The sequence below is a fragment of the Colletes latitarsis genome, chromosome 11, assembly GCF_051014445.1.
Source record: "Colletes latitarsis isolate SP2378_abdomen chromosome 11, iyColLati1, whole genome shotgun sequence".
Classification (NCBI taxonomy): domain Eukaryota; kingdom Metazoa; phylum Arthropoda; class Insecta; order Hymenoptera; family Colletidae; genus Colletes; species Colletes latitarsis.
In genome coordinates, this window is record NC_135144.1 from 30,884,737 (window position 1) to 30,905,188 (window position 20,452).

The 20,452-nt window shown below is 37.4% G+C and overlaps 2 protein-coding genes across 2 annotated transcripts in view; one reads left to right on the plus strand and one right to left on the minus strand.

Annotated features, from left to right (window-relative positions):
* Positions 1-7,002: 7,002 nt before the first annotated feature.
* Positions 7,003-20,452, plus strand: part of Grd (GABA-gated ion channel) — a 41,808-nt gene continuing 28,358 nt past the window's right edge. Inside the window, exon 1 of the mRNA XM_076777003.1 lies at positions 7,003-7,215. The gene's annotated coding sequence lies outside the window, so the exon portion shown is untranslated. The remainder of the gene's footprint in view (positions 7,216-20,452) is intronic.
* On the minus strand, positions 13,892-19,703 carry LOC143347638 (uncharacterized). Its single transcript, XM_076777006.1, has 4 exons — positions 19,557-19,703; positions 17,580-17,785; positions 14,904-15,214; positions 13,892-14,233 (listed from the first exon to the last, which is right to left on the minus strand). The coding sequence occupies exons 1-4, from the start codon at positions 19,701-19,703 to the stop codon at positions 13,977-13,979; spliced, it is 921 nt and encodes a 306-aa protein (XP_076633121.1). The 3' UTR covers positions 13,892-13,976.

Sequence of the window (20,452 nt, forward strand, 5' to 3'; positions counted from 1 at the left end):
CTTTCAAGTGTCATTGCGCCAAACGAATCGCTCTGAAATGTCTCCCTTTTCAAAATTCATCTTGATAAAACAAGGCTGTGTGATCGTCTAATTTACAAACTTTACGATCAGAGATATTTTCCACCTTGTGTTTTCCCTAACCATTCGTAAAATTACAAGGATTCATCGTTTGCATCTTTAAAAATATGTTTTTTTTCTGGTTTTCTTTGTGTTGTTATTTAAGTATCAACTCTAAGCTAAGATACTATTCTTCTCATAACGATTGTATGTACATTTATTATTATTATATTCAGAGACGAGCAGAAACGTTTAGTTAAAAATTTCGGACAACAATCAGAAGATAAACATCCATCCGTCGCTGGTTAATTAAAAATAAAATAAATGTAAACGTGACCGTTCGATCGAATACACATCACAAAAAAATTGTTCACATTTCTAGTTCGGTTTAAGTTCTATCGTAATTTCGGAGACTCTTGGAAATACGAAGAGCAACGTATTTTGATTTAACGTTGATTCTGCACATTCATCAAATGAATTTGTTTACCGTGTAAACAAAGCTTCTGCCCGAATATCAGACTTCCAAACATTTTGGGAACACAAGTTTTCGAGCGCGTTGATTGTGTTGATACGTGTTAATTGCTCGAACAACTGTCGTTAAACACGGAGAGCGTGCGCGGACCTGAAAACCGTGTGTTTAGATTATTCTCTAAAATGGTTGGATTATCAAATACGTAGGAGTCGACACGTTGTACAGGAAAATAACAATAATTTCGCGACGTTCCATCGATTCTATCATCGATTTTTTTTTCGCTGATACAAAGAATAGAATTTGAAATTAGATTCTAAATAAGCACTTTAACAAGGTTGGTTATTCAAGTTTTTCAAGTTACTTATAACTATGGGAAAGTTTATTGAACTAGATTATTGATTAGCGTCGAGTCGATAGATTTTCGCTCCAATTATTACGAGATTACGTACGAAAACTTTAGATTCCCAAGGGTGCTCTGTTGACAAATTATAATAAACCAGCTTCATCTTTAGTTACGAGTACCTCGTCGAACTTTCTTATCGATTATCGTAGAATACGTTTTCTTTTTGCAGACAAGTTCCGAGGTTCGATTCTTGTCATTCTTTCCGGGGCACTTTTCGTCGAATCGTTTCAATAATATATTCGAGTAGCAAATGAAAGTAACGAGTGCTATAAGCAGATTGAAATCAGTATAATTAAAAATTATTTTGCTTTAAAAGGTTAAAATTTATATATAGTATAATCCTTTTATTTATATTTTGAAAAATTTTCATTTCAATCTCCAAAAAGATCTTTCTATCCAATCTCCATCGAAAGTTTTACGACTTTTACGCAAAATTGGTTTGTTTCAGCGCGTAGATTGGGCTCTTTGAGTATTTCCATTCGTTTTTAAATCAGTCTTTCGTGTCGTTATCAAACGGAAATAGGAAACGATTCCCGTTGATCAGCGTCTCGATCAAAAAATTGAGAATCGACGCGTCGATGGTGGCTCAGAAATTGGACGAATTTCATTTGGTTACAGGTTACATTACACGATAGAAGGATACCGGAAAGATAGGTTCTGAAGAAATTTCCGAGTTCATTCCACCGTTGACGGAAATCAACGACTGGCGTTACTCTATGCGGGTTAAGAGAGAAATTCTTTCCTTCAAGTTCCGCCGCTGCAGTGCCGAATATAGGTTATCGGGGATGTAAGGCGAAAGAGGGTGACTGAGTTGGAGGTCGAAGTCAAAGTGTAGAGGGAGCAAGAGAGAATGATAGAACGGTGGGGGGATAGGACAAAGAAGATCCTGAATATTGCTGACGATGCCATCTTCGAGTACTCTTCATGGCGGAGTTTCTCCGTTTAACTCGCTGTTCCCTCCTCATCCTTGTTTTTCATCATACATCTTTTATCGCGGTCCCTCGGCTTTCGCGACTGATTCGATCCCCAATGGCCGCGAACACGCATGTGAATCAAAAACGTCGCCTCGATGCGTCGCAAAGCCTCCCTCCAGGCATTTACATCGCGATATACCCTCGATTTTCATGATTTTTTCCGCTATTATATCGTCCACGACGAAGAGTCATCGAACCATGTTTTCTTTTTTCCAACAGCGATACTTTTAATCTCGTCTCTTTAACGCGATGGAAGAACGTTCCCCAGTAAAATTAAAATTAAAAACAGAATTTCTAGTATTAAAGCAAATTTATTTATAATGTAAGAAAAATATTCTAAGACAAATCGTATCGCTTACCGAATAGTAGAATGCGTAGTTTGTTAAATGTAACTTGTACGAAAAATATTTATATCGCGAAGGAACGTTCTAATTTTCTTGGTGAAAACTTTGGTAGCTTTTCGAGACAGAAGAGCAAACATTTCGAAAATTGACCTGGGTTGGAAGTAATTACGAGGAAGGTAGCAAGGGGTCTCGACGTAGGGATAACTTTAATATTATTAACAAGTTGCTCCAAGTTTACCAAAGTGTAAGCCAATGCAGGTTATATGCAATAAGAATTCGATGAATTCGGTTCAAAGTTCGCGATCTTCTTCCGCGCGGCAAAACTAATTGAACGTCCTAGATATTTCGCAAGTTTTCTTCGAAATCGTCAAATTATAATTATTGAAACGAACAAATGCTGCGTTAGACTATAAATCCTTGCATTTGTTGATTTCTAAAGATAATGAATTTTTTACCATATAAACCAGGTTCGATACCAACGTAAACTACCTTCAAGAAAATTGTTTTCTTTTTGCAATTCAACGAGCGTGACAAATACGAGTGTAAACAATAGATAATAAAAAGATTTAAATTATTTTCTGTAATGTAAAGATTCTTATATCCTTCGAAAAGGTTCAGTCCAAATTAACAATAGTTTTTCGAAACGAAATTTATAAATCTACTTTTAGAGTGGTTACACGAGAATCCTCCCATTAATAGCGTATTATTAACACAAGAACTTTAATGAAAATTATTTGTATACAGCGTTCTATTATCCTGAGGACACTCTTTTATTTGGTCCGCGATTTTTCAGTCCTGATTACAATATGCTGTGAATATTCCGATACACATTTCTGCATTGCACAGTGGGTATCGATTGCGCTATTGTTTAGAACAGTGGTTACCAACCTTTTTTTCATACTCGTAAGGAGCTAATATTTACGACACGTTTATTCAAATAGCAAACATTACGTTAATATTCCAAAGAAACTTTACGGTAATCTGTATTATATTAAAATTACAAATAAACATATACGATCAAAATAAACCAATTTTTTAAGGTTCACAGCGTTCAAATAGAAGAATTTCGAATTAAATACTTTTTATCCTTTTTTGAACATAACCACTTTTATATTTAGAAAAATGATCGAAACAGTTACTTGAAATTTCTCATCTGATGATTTACGATTATTATTGATAAAATCTTGTGTTTTGAAACTTTCTTGCAAATCTAGTCTTTCCATAAATTTATTAGAAATTTCGATAATGCGTTGGCTAAGCAATTTGTAATTTTATAAACGTCGCGAGGGAATAAAATCGAGCGAAAGCATAGCCCAGTACATTTTACTCGTTCGATATTGCACGAATCGCGCGTTCCCCTTTGAGCATTGCGAGGAAAATTGAAAAAAATATCATTCGATCCCATAAAAAAAAGAGGAGACCGTCAACGACCAAATACCGCCGCGAAGATCGAAATTGTACGTTTGATGAAGTTTCGCGCGACGCGACGAAATTCGAAATTACTTTTCGCGATTCTCGAATCCGCCGTTAACTCGCGAAGAAGGAAAAAAAGACGTAAAGTAGCTCGAGTCCGTATTTCTTCGCGGAACGATCGCGAAATACGACAAAAAGCAAGACGCGAAATCGATTTCCGGTTTAAATTACCAATTCCTCGAGATTTGGCCGATATTTCGCTGGGTGGGAGTGAGGGGGGAGTAAATAACGTAAATAGCAGCTATCTCGAGTTCTAAAAAAAATTGTGCGATACACAAATTCTCAACTGTGCTCACCTCAGCCTCGTTCGTTTTCGTCTTGACTGATTTTAAACGCGGTGGAAACCTCTTCTCGAGAACGAAACTGCCACGGAAAATTCGAAAGGAAGGACGTCACTGTTCCGGAGACGAGACGCTGGCAGACTGTCAACAAACGAATTCGATGGAAAAGGCAAAGGGAATCGTCAGCAAGCTCTGCTCCCTCCACTGTTTAGGTTCTTGGCTGGTTTAGAGGCTTGGTTCGTGATTGACTTACCCAATAATAACAAACAGCCTAACAGAGTGGAGGGGATTAAGCGGATCGCGCATTCCTGTTGCCCTTTGCGTCGTTTAGGTCTCATAACTTTGTTAATTTTCATAAAAATTTGAAAGATTCCTGAATTTTTCATTCCTGGAACCATTTTTACGGAAATAAGTGTCCAAGGGGTGCACCTTTAAATGTAAATGTGTGAACTGTGAATATTTTCTCGCGTTAATCGTGTGAAAACGCAATTTGTATGAATAATTTTCTTTAAATGCGAAATTCGAAATAAAAATATGTTCTTAGACGAATGCAAAGAAACCTTCGTTTTTCATATATCATACATACATATTTAATATGAGTAATAAACTGTGAAATATTTGTGAACATGGTGAAAGTTTTCAGAGTGGATTTTTAACGCAAGAGTATTAAAAGCTAATTGTCCGAATAAGAGGAACCTCGACCCACGACAGTTCATCGATGGCGTGGTTATCGTCCGCTAAAATCGCTGATATCCTTTTTTCCCATCTTAATAACCCTTTTCATAAGGATCCTTTTGTGACGTTCACCTTTGCACGCTTTTAATTAAATTGTTAAATATCGTCGTCGAGCGTTCTCTTGTATTGCCCTTCCTTTGAAGCAAAGACCACAAGGAGGTTTCGTTCGAGAGCATAATCGAGAGCAATTGGTAAATTAGTTTCTACGGACACCGTAATATATATTTGTCTAATATTCCAGCGTAATTTTCATAGTCACGGCTAAAAGTTTCTTGAAAATTGCCTTTACTTTCGTCAGATAAACGGCGTTTCGTCTAAATTTAGAAATTGCTTTTTCCTTTCTCTTCTCATTTAAAAATCTTGCGCGGCGTTCTCGCCTCCGACAAGATTTGTCGGATTCTAATAACTTCCGATCAAGGCCTGGTACCGATAATCCCATTGTCGAGTGGGTATCGAGAAAACTCCAGAGTTGAATGGAGCACCGCAGTAGACTGCTAATGCACTGTCAACAATGGATCTCTCACCGCGAAATCTCTACCCCCTGGACTGAATTCAAGCTGTACCGACTTCGATTACTTGACACGCGCGGCGCCATCGCGCTCGCACGAGGCGTGAGTTTTTTAAATATAAAATTTACTCGTTTGCTTCCTTACGTTTCGTTTATAAATTCAAAACTTCGGGAATTAAATTAATTTAACGTCAGAAATTCGAACGACTGGCGAGATGAATTTCGAAACAATGAAAACGAAACACATTTTACGATTTACTACAACTTAACGTTTTTTCGTTCCACTTGTGTAATAGACGACTTTTTCTTCGCTTCGTCTTTAGTATTCTCGTTGGACGAAGTGCAGTAATCTTCCGAGGAATGGATAATAAATGAAATTTAAGTTTGCGGAGCACGGACGGCAGCTATTGCAGGGAGAAAGAAGCATTCAGTGCCGAATTAATGGCGAAAGGCCGTACCATGGACGAAGGGCAAAGTAGTTTTTCATTAGCTGCGGGCCATACGATGTCCGATTAAAAGGTCTAATGCAGCGGTGTACAACTTTTTTCGTCTCTGGATCGAATAAAATAAGATACCAACTGAGCAGAGTTTCTAGCAAGGTTTCGGTACCATAATCTCGGACATTTTCGTTGAAAATAGACAATAGGATTGCTCGTGTACCTCTATTATCGTTTTTAATTAATCAGAGTTTATTTGCTCAGTTTCGTAACCAGAGAATAATAACGGTATTATGCGGAACATAGTTTAATCAGGGCATTCTCTGGACCGGCCATATTTTTGTAACCTTAACAATAAGGATCGTTGCAGTACGCGTTCATCAGCACGGACTATAATTCCGAACCAAGCAGGCCAAATTTGGGCTACCAGAAGGTCAGCCTTCAGCTGAAATGAACTTTAGGACATTGTTCCGTTACCGCTCTTGAGTTGTTTTTGCTTTGTAAGCTGGCGCAAAGTATTGTTGAAAAGCCACCTTTGTCTTTGGGAGAGAGGCCTCTGGTCCTTGGACGGAACAAGTGTCTTTTGAACGGACTGGAAATAATAATAACAAAAAGAATCTAACACGAGGGATTAATACAACGGTAATCGTAATAGACGATTAAAAGATTAAAAACGTCGTAAAAGTTGAAGCGTAGAGAACGTTACGAGGACAAATGACTAATATAATCGACGATAATAATTACTTAAACAAAATAATATTTTTATCAAAAACCACAATGATATCGTTACATATTTTCCTCATTAACAAAGATAGAAATTGAATTTTATTATTCCGTACTCCAAGGTTTTCAATTTAATTTTTCCTGTTGCTGTATTTGCGAAACATTTACTAATATCGGTAATTTTATAAGCTCGTCTCTTATTTATTGGAAACTTCGCGACACCGAAACGAACAGTTTGCAAAATTGGGAAGAATAATTCCACTATTTGGAATACTTTTCACCAGATGAATTTAATTTGGTATCGAGACGAGTAAATCTTGCGGTTCGAGGACCGAATACCATCCCCTGGAACAAATAAAAAAAAAAAGAAAAAAATTGATATCAGTCGAGGTAAGAGTATCGGAAGGAACTGCGGGCCAACTTTCCCAAAAGTGGTGGGAGCGATGATAAGGGGTAGGGGAGGATCAGAAAGCGCGAAGAAGAGAGGCAGAGTAAGTAGGCGAATGAAAGAGGGAAAGCGTGGGTGGCAAATGGGGAGTTACCATCCTTCGTCAGCTGTCCTGTACGAAGCAGTCAGTGCGCGTCGTGGCTTCGCCACGTGCTTCTCGTGTCTTTGGAAAGTTTGTGACAATCGACGATGAGAGAAGATTTTTTTTCTCGAGGGTGTCGCACGATTTCAAGATGAGACCGATGGAAAGGACGTTGATACTTTCGACAGAGTTCGTCGCCTTGTTCTCGTGATGAAGAAAGGATTGTTTGAACGTCACCGATTCAAGAAGTTCCAATGTGAGAAGATCGAGCGTAATCGGTGAGTACGATCGTAGAATTTTATTAGAAATTTTATCTTCCAAACCTGGCGAAGGTGTTAAAATTATCGCAAATTTGTTTGCCAAATTTTGTAGGAATTATTCGTTTCAGAAACTGTATAATACGTGATTCGTTTCTTTCGCGTAATTTAGTAATTCCTTCGAAATTTCTCGATGACTGATCCTCCATTAATTTTTGATACTAATGTCGTTAATTTATATTTTCCCGTGGCGAAGTGTTTCAAATTTCCTTAACACTGTTGGTCGACTGAGCCTCGTAAATGGCACACAATTGTTTGCAGTGAAATTTTTTAAATGCTGTACAACTTTTAATGGTGAAATTTCTGACCCTGTCTTTTGAAATCAAAATTGACGAAATTTTATAAACTTGTTGCAACTCTTTTCCATCTCTTAACAAAATTGAAAAAAAGCAGTTCTAGACAATCTTCGATGTTCATTGTTTTTGTACTTTTTTGTAAAGACTAAAGAACCGCATGGAATAGCGCAGTAAAAATGAATCTCCATTTTAAGAAAAGATACAGTTACATTTCCTAGATGCATCGATGCACAAAAATGCATAAAAGTATGTCTAGATTACGCAAGGAAATAAACTTCGCGAATAAACGACTCCGAACGCACCGTATCGTTCGATACCGAAGTTCTTGGATAGTGTCGGCGAGTATTTCGTAAACAATGAGTTGTAGATGCCCCTATAAATGAAAATCTAATGGAGATTCATACGGTGAACGAAATGGTCGTTCGCACGGTCCGATATGCGCCAAACCAATGATCTTCAAACACGGTAGTCAAATAATTTCTAACCATTCGTACATTATGTGCTGGATAACCATTCTGCTGGAAATACATTCCTCTTCGTGCATTATGTGAAATACTGTGCAATAAGTACGACAGATCGTTAAACGCGAGAAACGAAGATATTTGTTTCGCGTAACGTTTCATAATCCTTAACCCCTTGACGTACGATTTAATGTAATTTTTCAAACGTATACTATTTAATTTTGTTTAAATTTATTCATAAAAAAAAATTGAAATTTGTATATTTATATATACTTTTGAAATATCCTTGTTCGAACGTGGAAGTTGAAGAGGAATCGTTGGAAGGAATAGGGAAAACTTGTAAAAATGTCCAAGGTATGAAAAGGGCGGATGTAACTCGACGCAAAAAAAGAGAACCTTTTAGTTTTTATCTAAAGTGGGGCAGATTTATCGTGACGCGAACGAAGACGTTTCGTTATGCGAAAAAAAATTGCCACTTAGGTGCTGCGAAGAAATTCCCAGCGCGACTTTATCGTCCTTCGATGTAATGGCGATAATTCATCGGGGGGAAATAAATTCGCGCCTTCTCGCGTTACCGGACCCGAGAGAAAGAGGGATAAACCGTTTAATAAATTTGTCCGCGACCGATATACCTTCCTGACACGCGTCTAATAATCTACGAAGAAAAAAAAAAGAAAATTATTGCTCGCTTTTCCACGAAACTCGCGTAACGACCTTTCGCGTCCTGTAACGTCGCGTAAATTTACGTTTGACGGCCAGAAATTGGTTTTACCCCCGATGGTGCGTTGCTTATTCAACGGACTGAGTTTTTATTACGTACTTGTGCAGAGAAATATTCGAAGAAAATATTATACCAGAGTTCTACTAGGTAATAACACGTTTTTTTTTTTTTTTTTTTTTTTTTTAAACAAGATTCATATAAAGGAAAAGGTAGACAAGATCGAAAGACTATTTAAAGAATGAGATTTCATTTGAAAGTTTAACTTTATCGTAATACGATACCAATTAAGATATCTTAAAGATTTTGAATGGACAGCGTTAAGAGTTCGATCGATGGAGCAAACTTTTCTTCGTTCGCAACTTTTTCTGCTCGCGCGGACCTTTCAACGAGCCCGATTATTGCGTAGTGAAAAATATATATACGCGGCAGTCTGATTTCTGTCAAATAATGGCGAGGGTACGAGTCATTCGTAGTCCGATTAGAAAGTTTTATTACAAAAGTTGCGCCTTTCGTCGCGGGGATCTTTTCTGTATTGTGAAAAATTAGGTCGCTGGTATTCTGTTCGCCCCCTTGGCAATCAGTTTAAAAGCGCACTTTTCACGTCGCAACACATCGACGATACTTGCTGAACTTTCTGTTTCCATGCAGTTCAATTAAAAGACGTCGTGTCGTCGTTCGTGGCCCCCGTAAGATTTCACCGCGGCAAATTCAATTTAATGGACAAAGTAACGAGCATATAGCGTTTTCCAATAAAGGAACGATAGAACTTACGATCCTAGTGGCCGCTATATTTGTTGACCGCTCGTTTGAATCGCGTCGCATTTCTATGAATCGAACTAAGTTTGACAGTCAATTAAATTTTTTTTAAGGGGAAACCACTGTGACGGATTGAAAGAATCGAAATTCTTTTTATCTCTTTTCGATGCTTGGGAGTTTTAAGAGTGACCAAAATATTAAAGTAACAGTAAAGTTACAGAAGATTTACTGGATGAAAATTCTTGAAAATTGCCTTTATTTTCGACCGTCACAGTGGTTTCCTCCCTTAAATGAGAGTGAGCAGCTCTGTTATTCATAGAAAATATTTTTATAATGTAATCATAAATATGGGATAGCTGGTCCAATGCAATACCCAATTTCTGGACTCGATTAAGTACAACAAATCACGATCCTGCTAAAGACCAAGAAGAAAAGCAATTTGACGTTCATAATAAAATGAGAAAAAAGTACATTTGTCGACTAATATAACTTGATGAATATAAATAAAAATTGTTTAAAACTCCTGGAGTTAAATAGTAAAAAGGTTACTGGAAGAATGAACAATAAACTCGTTACGAATATCGATGAAGATAATCGTAACGAAATTTGGTGATTTCGTTTCGCGCGCCACGATTTCGATTTCGATCGGTGCCCTTTAATTTCGTAAACTTGAATACATCCCGGTTGGGTCAACGAGAAATTGCATTACACGCTCGTGAACACAAGACGCATCGTTTGGCCCCAACGATCCTCCAGAAAACGAAATCTGCCGTCGCTGACAAGCCTTCCCTTCTCTCGCCGTGAAAAATATCGCGATAAATAATGATACCGGGCTCCTTCTCGCTTTTCAAAGAAGAACTCTAGTTTATCGCGATCCCGTAGTGTCTTTTGTGTTTTCGCGATAGCTGATACGCTGCTTACACGTTCCACGCCACAGAACCAGAATACATACGTTCGAGAACGGGCCGGTAGAAGCTTTTCTCAAAAATACGGTCTCGCAGTTTCGAACAATCGTTTTATTTTGTCTCCGTTTAAATACAGTGTTTCGCGGCAAAAAGCAATTTTTTTTTAAATTGTTCCACTGACAAGATTTCTCCCGCCATTTAATACTAGAACTACCCAAGCAGTCGAAGTGACCCATTCGTAATTTCTAATAAAATTGGTAAAAAATTTGCCAAATCTTCGATAAGAGAATGAACAAATATTAATTTCCATTGCATTGTGTATTTCTTCACGTATCTATCGTTTTAATTTCTTTGATAAAAAGTCTTCGAGTGGCCCGTCTGGAAATCATTTTAAAATTAAATTTGTTTGTTTTTGTATATCCCCTACTTTGTCAGTTTAATTTTCATTTTATTCTTTTATAAACGGTAGCCCAGAGAACTGGAATTGTTGTTGATTCGACATCGTCTTTTAGCCGCCGTGAGAGATAAAGAAGTTTCCAATCTTGCATGGAGGAATAAGATTAGTCGATTAATTAAGAATAATGGTTAAAGCAGACATCGACGACGCGACTCGTTAATTTCAAACACACTTGGTTCGTTTTGTACCGCGCCGTACGAGTGTAGCTACCGTGCAACTTAACAATGCAATTATCGCTGTCAAGGAATTGTCTACGTTCGTAGTTCAATTAACCGAGCATTTATGCCGTGCATAAATTGTATGCAAAGTACCGATGCGCCGTAGCGTTAACTCGATATTAAAGTTAACGCGTTGGCGTCAAGAACGAGTCACTTAACAATTACCTTTTGCACTGGGAACGTCGATCCTTAAATCGATTCATAATTACGCGAAATTAACGCTTATGTTTGTCGTTCGAATTAGCGTTTTCGATATTTACACGGTAGAAGAATTTAGAAACACGCATGAATACATACAGGGTGTACGGCCACCCTGGGAAAAATTTTAATGAGAAATTCTACAGCCCAAAATAAGACGAAAATCAAAAATACCAATTTGTTGATGAAGGCTTCGTTAAACAGTTATTAACGTTTAAAGTTCCGACCGTACAGAATTTTTTTCTCGAAAATGCGCAACATTTCGGGGGTATGCCTATTCACCAAAAATGATTGTAATTGACCTCCACAACCGAAAATAATTTTTCCAAGACGATTCGAAAGTCTTTTTTTTCACCCAAAACTTTCAACACTTACTCGAATTTTTTTCTCGAAAGTGGGTAGGATTTCGGAGGTATGTCTATTCACCAAAAATGATTGTAATTGACCTCCGCAACCGAAAATAATTTTTCCAGACCGATTTGAAATTTTTGAATTTAATTGTTAATATCTTGTTAACGAAGCCTCGATCAAGAAATGATTTGGTAAAAATCAACGTTAAGTAAAATAATTTGGTTAAGATTGAGAGTCCGGTTAAGGATTAGAAAACGATGACGAACCCAGTGGAGAAAAATCAAGTTGGAAACAGATTCGCGTGTTCTCGTGTTGCGATAGGTTCGATGGGAGCACGATGGAGAACTGATGAACTATTCGGGGGTGAACTTTACGACGCGATCGGTGAAAAGTAGCTCGTGGATCCGGGCAAAGGAGCCGAGTAATATTTCACAGATAGGACGAATGGAACAAGGAAGCTCTTAGAGTGCGCCGCGTGCACTTCCCGTTAGAAGAAAAGGACCTTATCCTAGGCGAAACCCATCTTTTACCAGGATTTTTCTAACTCGTGTCACCGTATACGCCTCCAAGCAAAATATTTTTCAACGTAGTCGCACGACCAAAGCCTTTCTGCCGTTTATGGGCTTAGCCAATGGCGTTCTCCGCTATAGTAAACGCGCAGCTTTCGACGTGCTCTTTTGTTCACAAACATCGCGCACTGGTCCCCGATAAAACGACATTTCCTACTACGTTGTTCAAAATTTTCTATACCGTTAACGAAAATGTGTTCCTCTAAAAAATTAGAACACATCGATAAGAACATTTTTTCCTAGTGTCGACGCTGTTCCTTTCACTCCCGAAAACACTGAAACAAACTGAAAAGTAATCGTTTCTTTATATTTGTAGACAAACTATAGGCTACCTGTGGGAAGTGAATCGACGATCAACTTAATATGAGAAATATAATTATAAAATTTCGAAAGGAAAGTTTCGATAATTAGCAACGCCATTGGAGTGCAAAGGGTTATCACTGATCGTTGTAAATAGCCCTCTATGCTTTAGAAGATAGTACAACGAATTCGAAATTCACCATTTCGTTCGAACGTAAATTACAGCAAAAGTACTAATGTTTTGCTATTTTGACATTTTTGTCGGTTCAATGGAAACCATATTGCATGTACAGATTAACTGTTCCCATCGATCTGCGGAACGCATGAAAAGTGACGTGCAAGTCGGCATGAAAATCATAATTCTCTCGTTAGATTGCTTGTAAAATAGGTCGAGGAATTCATGCTTAAATGATGTAATCGCAAATTACTTCTCGACTCGGTAGGGATCCCAGCAGATCGATCACGAAACGATTTTTAGCCAGTTTATCGAAGGCTTACGAATGTGTATCCAATCGCTCACTGATTGCCGCTTATTGTATTAGGTCGATGCATACGAAATGTCGTTTCACCAATGTCTGAATCAGCCAGTAACGTCCATTTTGGTCTCCTCTAATAGTAAATTGTTTTTTAACAATAACGATACGTGCATTAAATTTAAACACAGTTCAAAATGGAAACATTAAAGCATCATTAGTAGTCACGAATGCTCAAAATATTCGTTTAAAATTCAAAGCTGATGATTTTTCGTTAGTGAACGAATCAAAGAATCAGTTTTTCTTTTATTATTACATAACCATACGTAGAAAATCTGTTTTCGTTTTTTTTTTTTAAATTGCACTGGTGTTCCAATATTTTTGTGACCGACTGTATATCATTATTGATTGAGCACTTGAATCTAACTGACTCTTTCGCGTGTCGAGAAACGCTTGGCGACCTATATTTAAGCATTTTCCGGCTCGAGTGACGCTTCTCGGATCAAATCATTGAATTAGATAAAGGCCTTGGGATAAAAACAAAATTTTTGTCTCGTAGAACGTCGCGAAACAACTTGTTTTAATTAATACGAAATATAGTTTACGCACTTTTCTGTATTTTTCGCCTGTAAAGGTCAACACGAGATTCAAACTGCGAATCGTCGACCATGCGTTCGGCTATTTACACGGAAATTAAATTATCGGCGAATATTGGAATTCAATTAATGCAACGGTCAAGCGTTGCGTCGATTTTTCAACAGTGTCGGCGTTATATTTTGAAATCTTTATTAGGTATGTAGAAATTTTTAATTGATTCCGATTAAATTATTAATAAAGACAAACGAGTTCCCGTTCCCGTCCGTGACCGGGCAAAAATCAAATTTATTTTCGGCGCGTACAGTGTATTCGAAAATTTTTTACGAGTAAAACAAAAAATAAAATACTGTTCCAGAAATTATTATGAACGTTACGAAATATTTTACGTACCACCGATAGGGCGTAAATGGACAACGAATCTTACAAAGTGCTGCCGCTTCCACTCTTGTTCGGCTCGTGATCTTTTTCCGCGTTCTGATCGGTTGGATCCTCGCGATCGACGTTTCTGCGATCGTCTGGGTCCATTTTATTGTTCTTCACGTCGTCGCGCGAGTGTTTCGGCTGCAGTTGTTGCGATTGCTGTCTCTGCGGGCTACGATTTCGCGAAACAGATCTTCTGCTCGATTTACAGTTTTCGCTGCATTTACACTCTTGACGAGCCGGTGTTTTTCTCCTCGCTGCAAATAATTTATTGCATTTCCACACACCGCACGAATTATATCGAAAATAATTATGAATCTCGATTCATTGTATTTTTTTATTCTACAGGTTCAATTGTTACTATCGGTATTCTATATCCATCTATCTGTGAATGGTCTAAGTCTGCAATGAATTTTTCTACAGCATTTAAATATAGCATTTAAGGTACTTATTAATAAAGTGATTTAACGTTATGAGGTTACACGGCTTTCGATGTTGTTTACTCGTTAATTCTGCTTGCGTACATGAGAGTACATCGCCAAAATAAACAATCATTGTTGAAGTTTTTCCTTGATTTTACCGCGTTCGATAATTAAGGCGTAAGTTAGTTTATCGATATTTTAAACTCATTTTTTTTTAAATAAAAGGATAATTATTCTACTTGTTTCAATCAAGTATTTGTAGAAACAATATTTCTAGATACAGAGAGAAAAAAGTCCGTGATAAAGACGATTATTTTAATTCATATTTAGAGGTTGGAACGTTTACTGGGGCAGCCGGAATCTAATAGATAAAGTTTACAATTTTTGTTCTGTGCCACACACACCCAAAATGGGAGTCGTCAATTTTAAAAGAGATCGTGGGGGATAAAAATGATAAACAAATCGATTTAACCCAGACCTTGGTCCGAGAACTCGTGTTTCTTACCTCTGCATCGTCCACCCTCGTAGTCGCTGTTATCCGATAGATCAGAATAGTATTCCTGATCTCTCGACTTCACCTTGTCCCTTTTACGATTGGACGACGACAACGACGCGTTTCCGATATCGGCTTTTATCCTGCGTCGCGGTGACCGATCCCTCTCGACTTTTTCTTTGTACTTTGGATTTCGTGTTCTTCCCATGTGCTCCATCGGTCTGTCGTCGTCCTTTCTGGATCCACTTCGGCGTCTTCGTTTCTTCTGACGGCTACGGCTTCGTTTACGCTTCTTATCGCGATGCTGTCTCTTGCGTTTCCCTCTGTACGCCATAATAGAATTATGCAGGAATTCTCGAGCAAAAGAATTATTATCTGGATTGCAACTCGTAAAACGTTGAATCAACTTTACCTCAATTTGAATACAGTTTTTGTAAAAAACGACAACATTGTTTCCCTCGCAATCGCGACATCAAATAAATAAATTTATCATCCTGTTTGTCTTTATTTAACATTTATCAAAGTCAATAGAATCTTTGTGGAATTTTAAAATACATACATTTCAGCATTAATTTCGACTATAGAAATTTCAGGACAACGTAAAAGAATGGATTTCAAGGAACCATGCAAACTCGATCGATAGTATTCGCAATCTGTGTGTAAAAAATCGCAGGGGCGGAAATATCGGCAGTTGATTGCAAAATTATAAGCTTTTTTTAAGTGTACTACAAACACGCTGAGTTTTGCACAAACGTTACGACCAATTCGCTGAAGTATAATTGCTCCAGTATTACTCGTGGAGCCTGAGAGCTCCGGCGTGAAATGTTTGCGAACTACTCGCGAACTGTATTTTCAGGGGCACAAAGCGGTTAAATAACTGATTCGTCATAATAATATCGCTATTAGAAGTGATTTTAACGCGAAGCTACACCCGTTTATCGCCGATTTCACGAAAGCTTCGTCGTCGTTTTATCGCGGAAAGAAAAATGAAAGAAAGGTCGGTTCAATTTTGGAGCAAAATTAATTCTGTTTGTTCGTCGAACGAATCGATCAAGGTTCGAACGGTAAAAATAACAAAAGAAATATTGCTTTAAAAAAATAATGACGTCAGCTTTTCATAAGAAGCTCCGAAATAATGAATTTTCCGTTCTAAATAGCTTATTTTCTGCCGAATTTTATCCCCTTGACTCTAATATTAAGCTAGTTACAAGGCAATTTACAGTAATTTACAGTTTAAGCTTCGTTTCCATTTAAAATTACAAACAAAATCGTGGACAGGAATTTTTTCAGAATTTCTGGTTGCAAAACGAAATTTTAAATAATTAAAAAAATTAAAAAATGCCAATTTTCACATGTTTCGAAGCAGTGGAACATAGTTAAAAAAATTAAAATACTCATTTAAATTACCGTTTAAAATATTTAGTTCGCGATGTTTATGTTATTGTAGTTTCAGCAGATTGTTACGAAAAGTTACGAATTCCTGGAGTTTCACAATTCGAAGAATACCGAATTACAATCGCGTGATCGTTCGAGTACCTCGATTTACGATCGTTCGAACTGATCGACTCCGTTCGATTTATCGGAGCTAGTCGATTAATCGAGCTACTCGAGGCATTCGAGAGTCACGGGCCACTTTTTGCAAAGTACTCGGACAGCTACCGTAACATCGGCCTCAACGTCTATCCTTAACGTCGTTTTAGGAGGACGGAAACTCGCGTAACTGTATTATCCAGGAGATATTAATTGGATCGTAGTTTCGCATCCCGTGGAAAGTTTCCCAGTGCGTTGAGGCGCGATTAACCTCTGGTCCAGTGATTCTCAACGGTAACCAATATGGCGTGTCTTCTTAACACGTTCCGTGCCGGACCAATTTTCGATCAATTTCACATCAATTTACACAGACGGTACAGGGAAAATTCTCCTAGCCACATACATTATCGATATCTTTCAATAAAAACTTTTACATTTAATATAAAATAATATTATATTTAATGTAAAACGGTGCTTGCTATCGATAGCGTGCAAAACATTGTCCCTTTTTCCAGAACAATATATATATTCTTTCAATATACGAAGATTTAGAATTTAAGAAAGAAGATAGCAAATCAACCAAGCAAGGAGAAACAAAATTGAGAATTCTAACAGAGAAAGACAGAGACGCTAAAACCATTTGTGTAGCCTGTTTAGCAGACGAAGATTGGATTCGGTTTCCAATTTGCCAAGGATAGGATCGTGAAGCTTGACAGCTATATTTATGGCCACTGTAGATTACTTTTAAGTTGTTCTACGTTTACATCCATTTTTCAGCACTTCTCTGAGAATAACATACCAAAAGAATAATGTTAACGCGTTCACTGTCCGGTTTCTCAGCGGCGTATCCAATAGCACGGTGGTATGACCCATATACGGGTCGTGGACAGTGAACCTGTTAATATTATACAGCTACCAATTAGAATTATAATCTGCAGGTCGAACTTTCCAAATTCAGAATTCTAATTCACGAGAAACGGACACTTACGCACATACACGGCTGAAAGTTTGTTTCGATTAAACATACGAGGTCGTTAAATGTGAATTAGAATTTGTTTTTGCGTTATTGGAGGCCTCAGTTATCGATAAACCCCCAAAGGTTTTTTTTCTCGAGAAGAAGAAACTTAGGGTTTAAGGGTTAAAAAATAATAGGCGTACCTGTTCTGCTCCGCACGATCGGAGCTGGTCCTTCTAGTTGGCTGCTTCCCATCTGGGGTAGACGTTTCTTCCAGTACTCTTTCGTCGTTATCGACTGTCACGGAGTGCTCAGTCGGTGCTGGATTTAACGTGAATAGCACCTTGTAACGACCACTTCGGTGGCGTAGGAGTCCAGCGTTTACTGCGTGCTTTAGCGCTCGGTGAACCTAAAAATTGATCTCGCATAAAACGGGGAACAAGACCTTTACACGTTTATGGACCCCTCTGTTTCGAATTTATTCATCAATGATTCATACAGGATTATTATTCTAAATTTTTTGCAAACTCCTTTATTCGTTCAAAGCTTAGTTAACGAGCACCACGATGAGAAATATTTAAAGAAAGACAACGAAAGCTCTATGTATAAATCACAATTTAAAAAAAATCGAGTTTATGCTTTAGTCTGTAAAATATACGAAAGCTTCGTGTATCGAAAGAAATTATTCAATTTGACCAAAGTCTAGTGACTCTGTTTCTTTGAAGCCAGAGTATCGCGAGGATGTTAATCGATATTTAACTTAGAACCAATACCGCGAATTTCTGCCCTGTACAATGTCCCCAGAGTATCAATGGTTGCTCATTCTAAAAATATGTGCAAGCTGGTCCCGCAAACAAAGCATCGTGCGAGAAAAATCCGAAGCCCGTGCAAGGCTTTCAGAGTTTCCGGTATGAAAGAGAATGTTAGAAGCTGCTTCCTCCGGCGAGCCTCGGTGGTTCGTTTCATCGATTACCAGACACGTTCGAAAGTTCCTCGAATTCTTCGAATTGTTTAGGAACTATCTACAGTACGGTGGTTAGGGATCTTGTGAATTAGCAGCTGGTCTTCGGCGCAAAAGAGTCTGAAATAAGTCGGAAATACGCAGAAATCCGTAGGAACGGAGTCTGAAAACAATTGCAGGACATTCCCTTGATCCTCTTCTTTCCTTTGGCGAGCAACTTTGCAAAACTTTAACTTGGAAAAGAAGCATTTGCATGCTAGTGTCTGTATAATGGTATTTCAGAATCGTTACTCAAATTATTATTAATTTCAGAATATTTTGCATCAGGGAATTCTAAATGAAACGTCTAAAGTAACTGAGATATTATGCTGTCAAATCAACGAGTTTACCCTCCAGATCCACCCATTCTAGCTTTCTTCGATAGATTCGTTCAAGGTCTAGGAGATTGTGTAAGTTAAATAATTCCAGATTAAAGAAATGTAGGAGTCATTTAATATGTTCGTTACCACCTTTGTTATCCCTTAAAAAGAAATAAAAAAATAAAAAATTTGCTACACGTTGTACTTGTCGGCTAACAAACGATAATGATAATGATAGAAAAAGAACAAATCTTTGCATTACATTTTTAAGAACGCTAACAGACGCTATGGAATAACGAAAAGTTATGCTGAGTAACGCTAAGAGGAAAAGGATTTGAAAGAATGTAAAAAACAAACTTTATCATTATCATAATAATTAATAAGAATGGACAGTCATGCTGCAATATGTGATGTAATTATCAATGCGATCAACTGGTTATGCTATATACGCGACCTGACGTAATACAAACGTTTGAAAAAAAAACTCGAGGAAACTACAAGTATTTATAGTGTGATAAAGTGACCAGATAAAGAATAGATAAGAGTAACGATTTGCTCGGTAAAATCTTATGTTAAACTATGTTTTCTATAAGGTCTTCTTGTCCCTAAATTGTCTTATATAAAATAAAAATTTCATAGTAGGAACAGTTTACGTTTCAGAAACTCTTTTACACAAGTCTTCGATTAAAGTACCTGTTTAAAAATACTCATCGAGCTGAACAGACTTTACCAGTAAAGTTTGTTTATATAATTTAAAAACAGACGAATGCCAAAGCTTGCCTAATTCCCTTACTATTTATCGCTGAATGCATTTTTTTTTTTGTAATCCTTAAGACAAAATGCGAAGACGTTTCTGTCACCTGCATTGTCAGGTTTCTCGGTGTGGTTTTCGAAGTTTCTCGCAGGAAATCGAGGACATCTCGAGCAGTCGATCCTTTTGTCCCGCATAAATGTACCACTGCGTCAAGAACACGATTCATTAATCGTGGATTCGACGGGTATCCCATTTTGTCGTGAAAGGTAAAACCACCCGCGACATTAAACTTTATACACTTGTACTGTAAAACGAAACGATACTCGTTAATGCTTAAAAGAAATTTAAAGGTATAATCTGTATACATTCTAAAGATCCTCGTTTAAGAAATTAGAAAACGTGGAAACTTAAGTACTTTCGAGCGTTCTTAGAACCTTAAGAAACTAGTGAAATCAACTTAAAAAGTCTCAGTGACGCAGTTGAGCAAATAAAAATAGTAAGGAGAAATAATTATTTATAATGGTCTGAAAACGAACAGAAGATTTGACAAGATCAGAAGTTACCTTTGTGTATTTCGAACGACGTCAACGTTGACGTGAAAATTTTCTCATTACTAATTAATAATTCGATCCGGTGGAAAGAAAGGTGGAACAGCATGCGAATAGAAATTTTCTCTAAACCAGAAATTTAATTAAAACATCCCGAATTCTACTGAAATCACCAACGAATTGACATCTATTAAAACGCGTTGCTTGGCATTTTTGTTGTCATTTTTTTTTCGATTTATAAGGTGAAGCTTTCAACTTCAATACGCTTGCACGATTAAATCAAGGCTGTATATTTTGTTCCGATAAAATTTACTTCGCATTAAAATATATAAATGGTATTTAATTTAGGTGAATCGTCTCCTGTTAAATTTCATGTACAAACGTATTTCCACAATCTCAACTAATTTATGGAAATCTGTTTTTATAGCTACGTTAGGCAACAAAACGATTAACG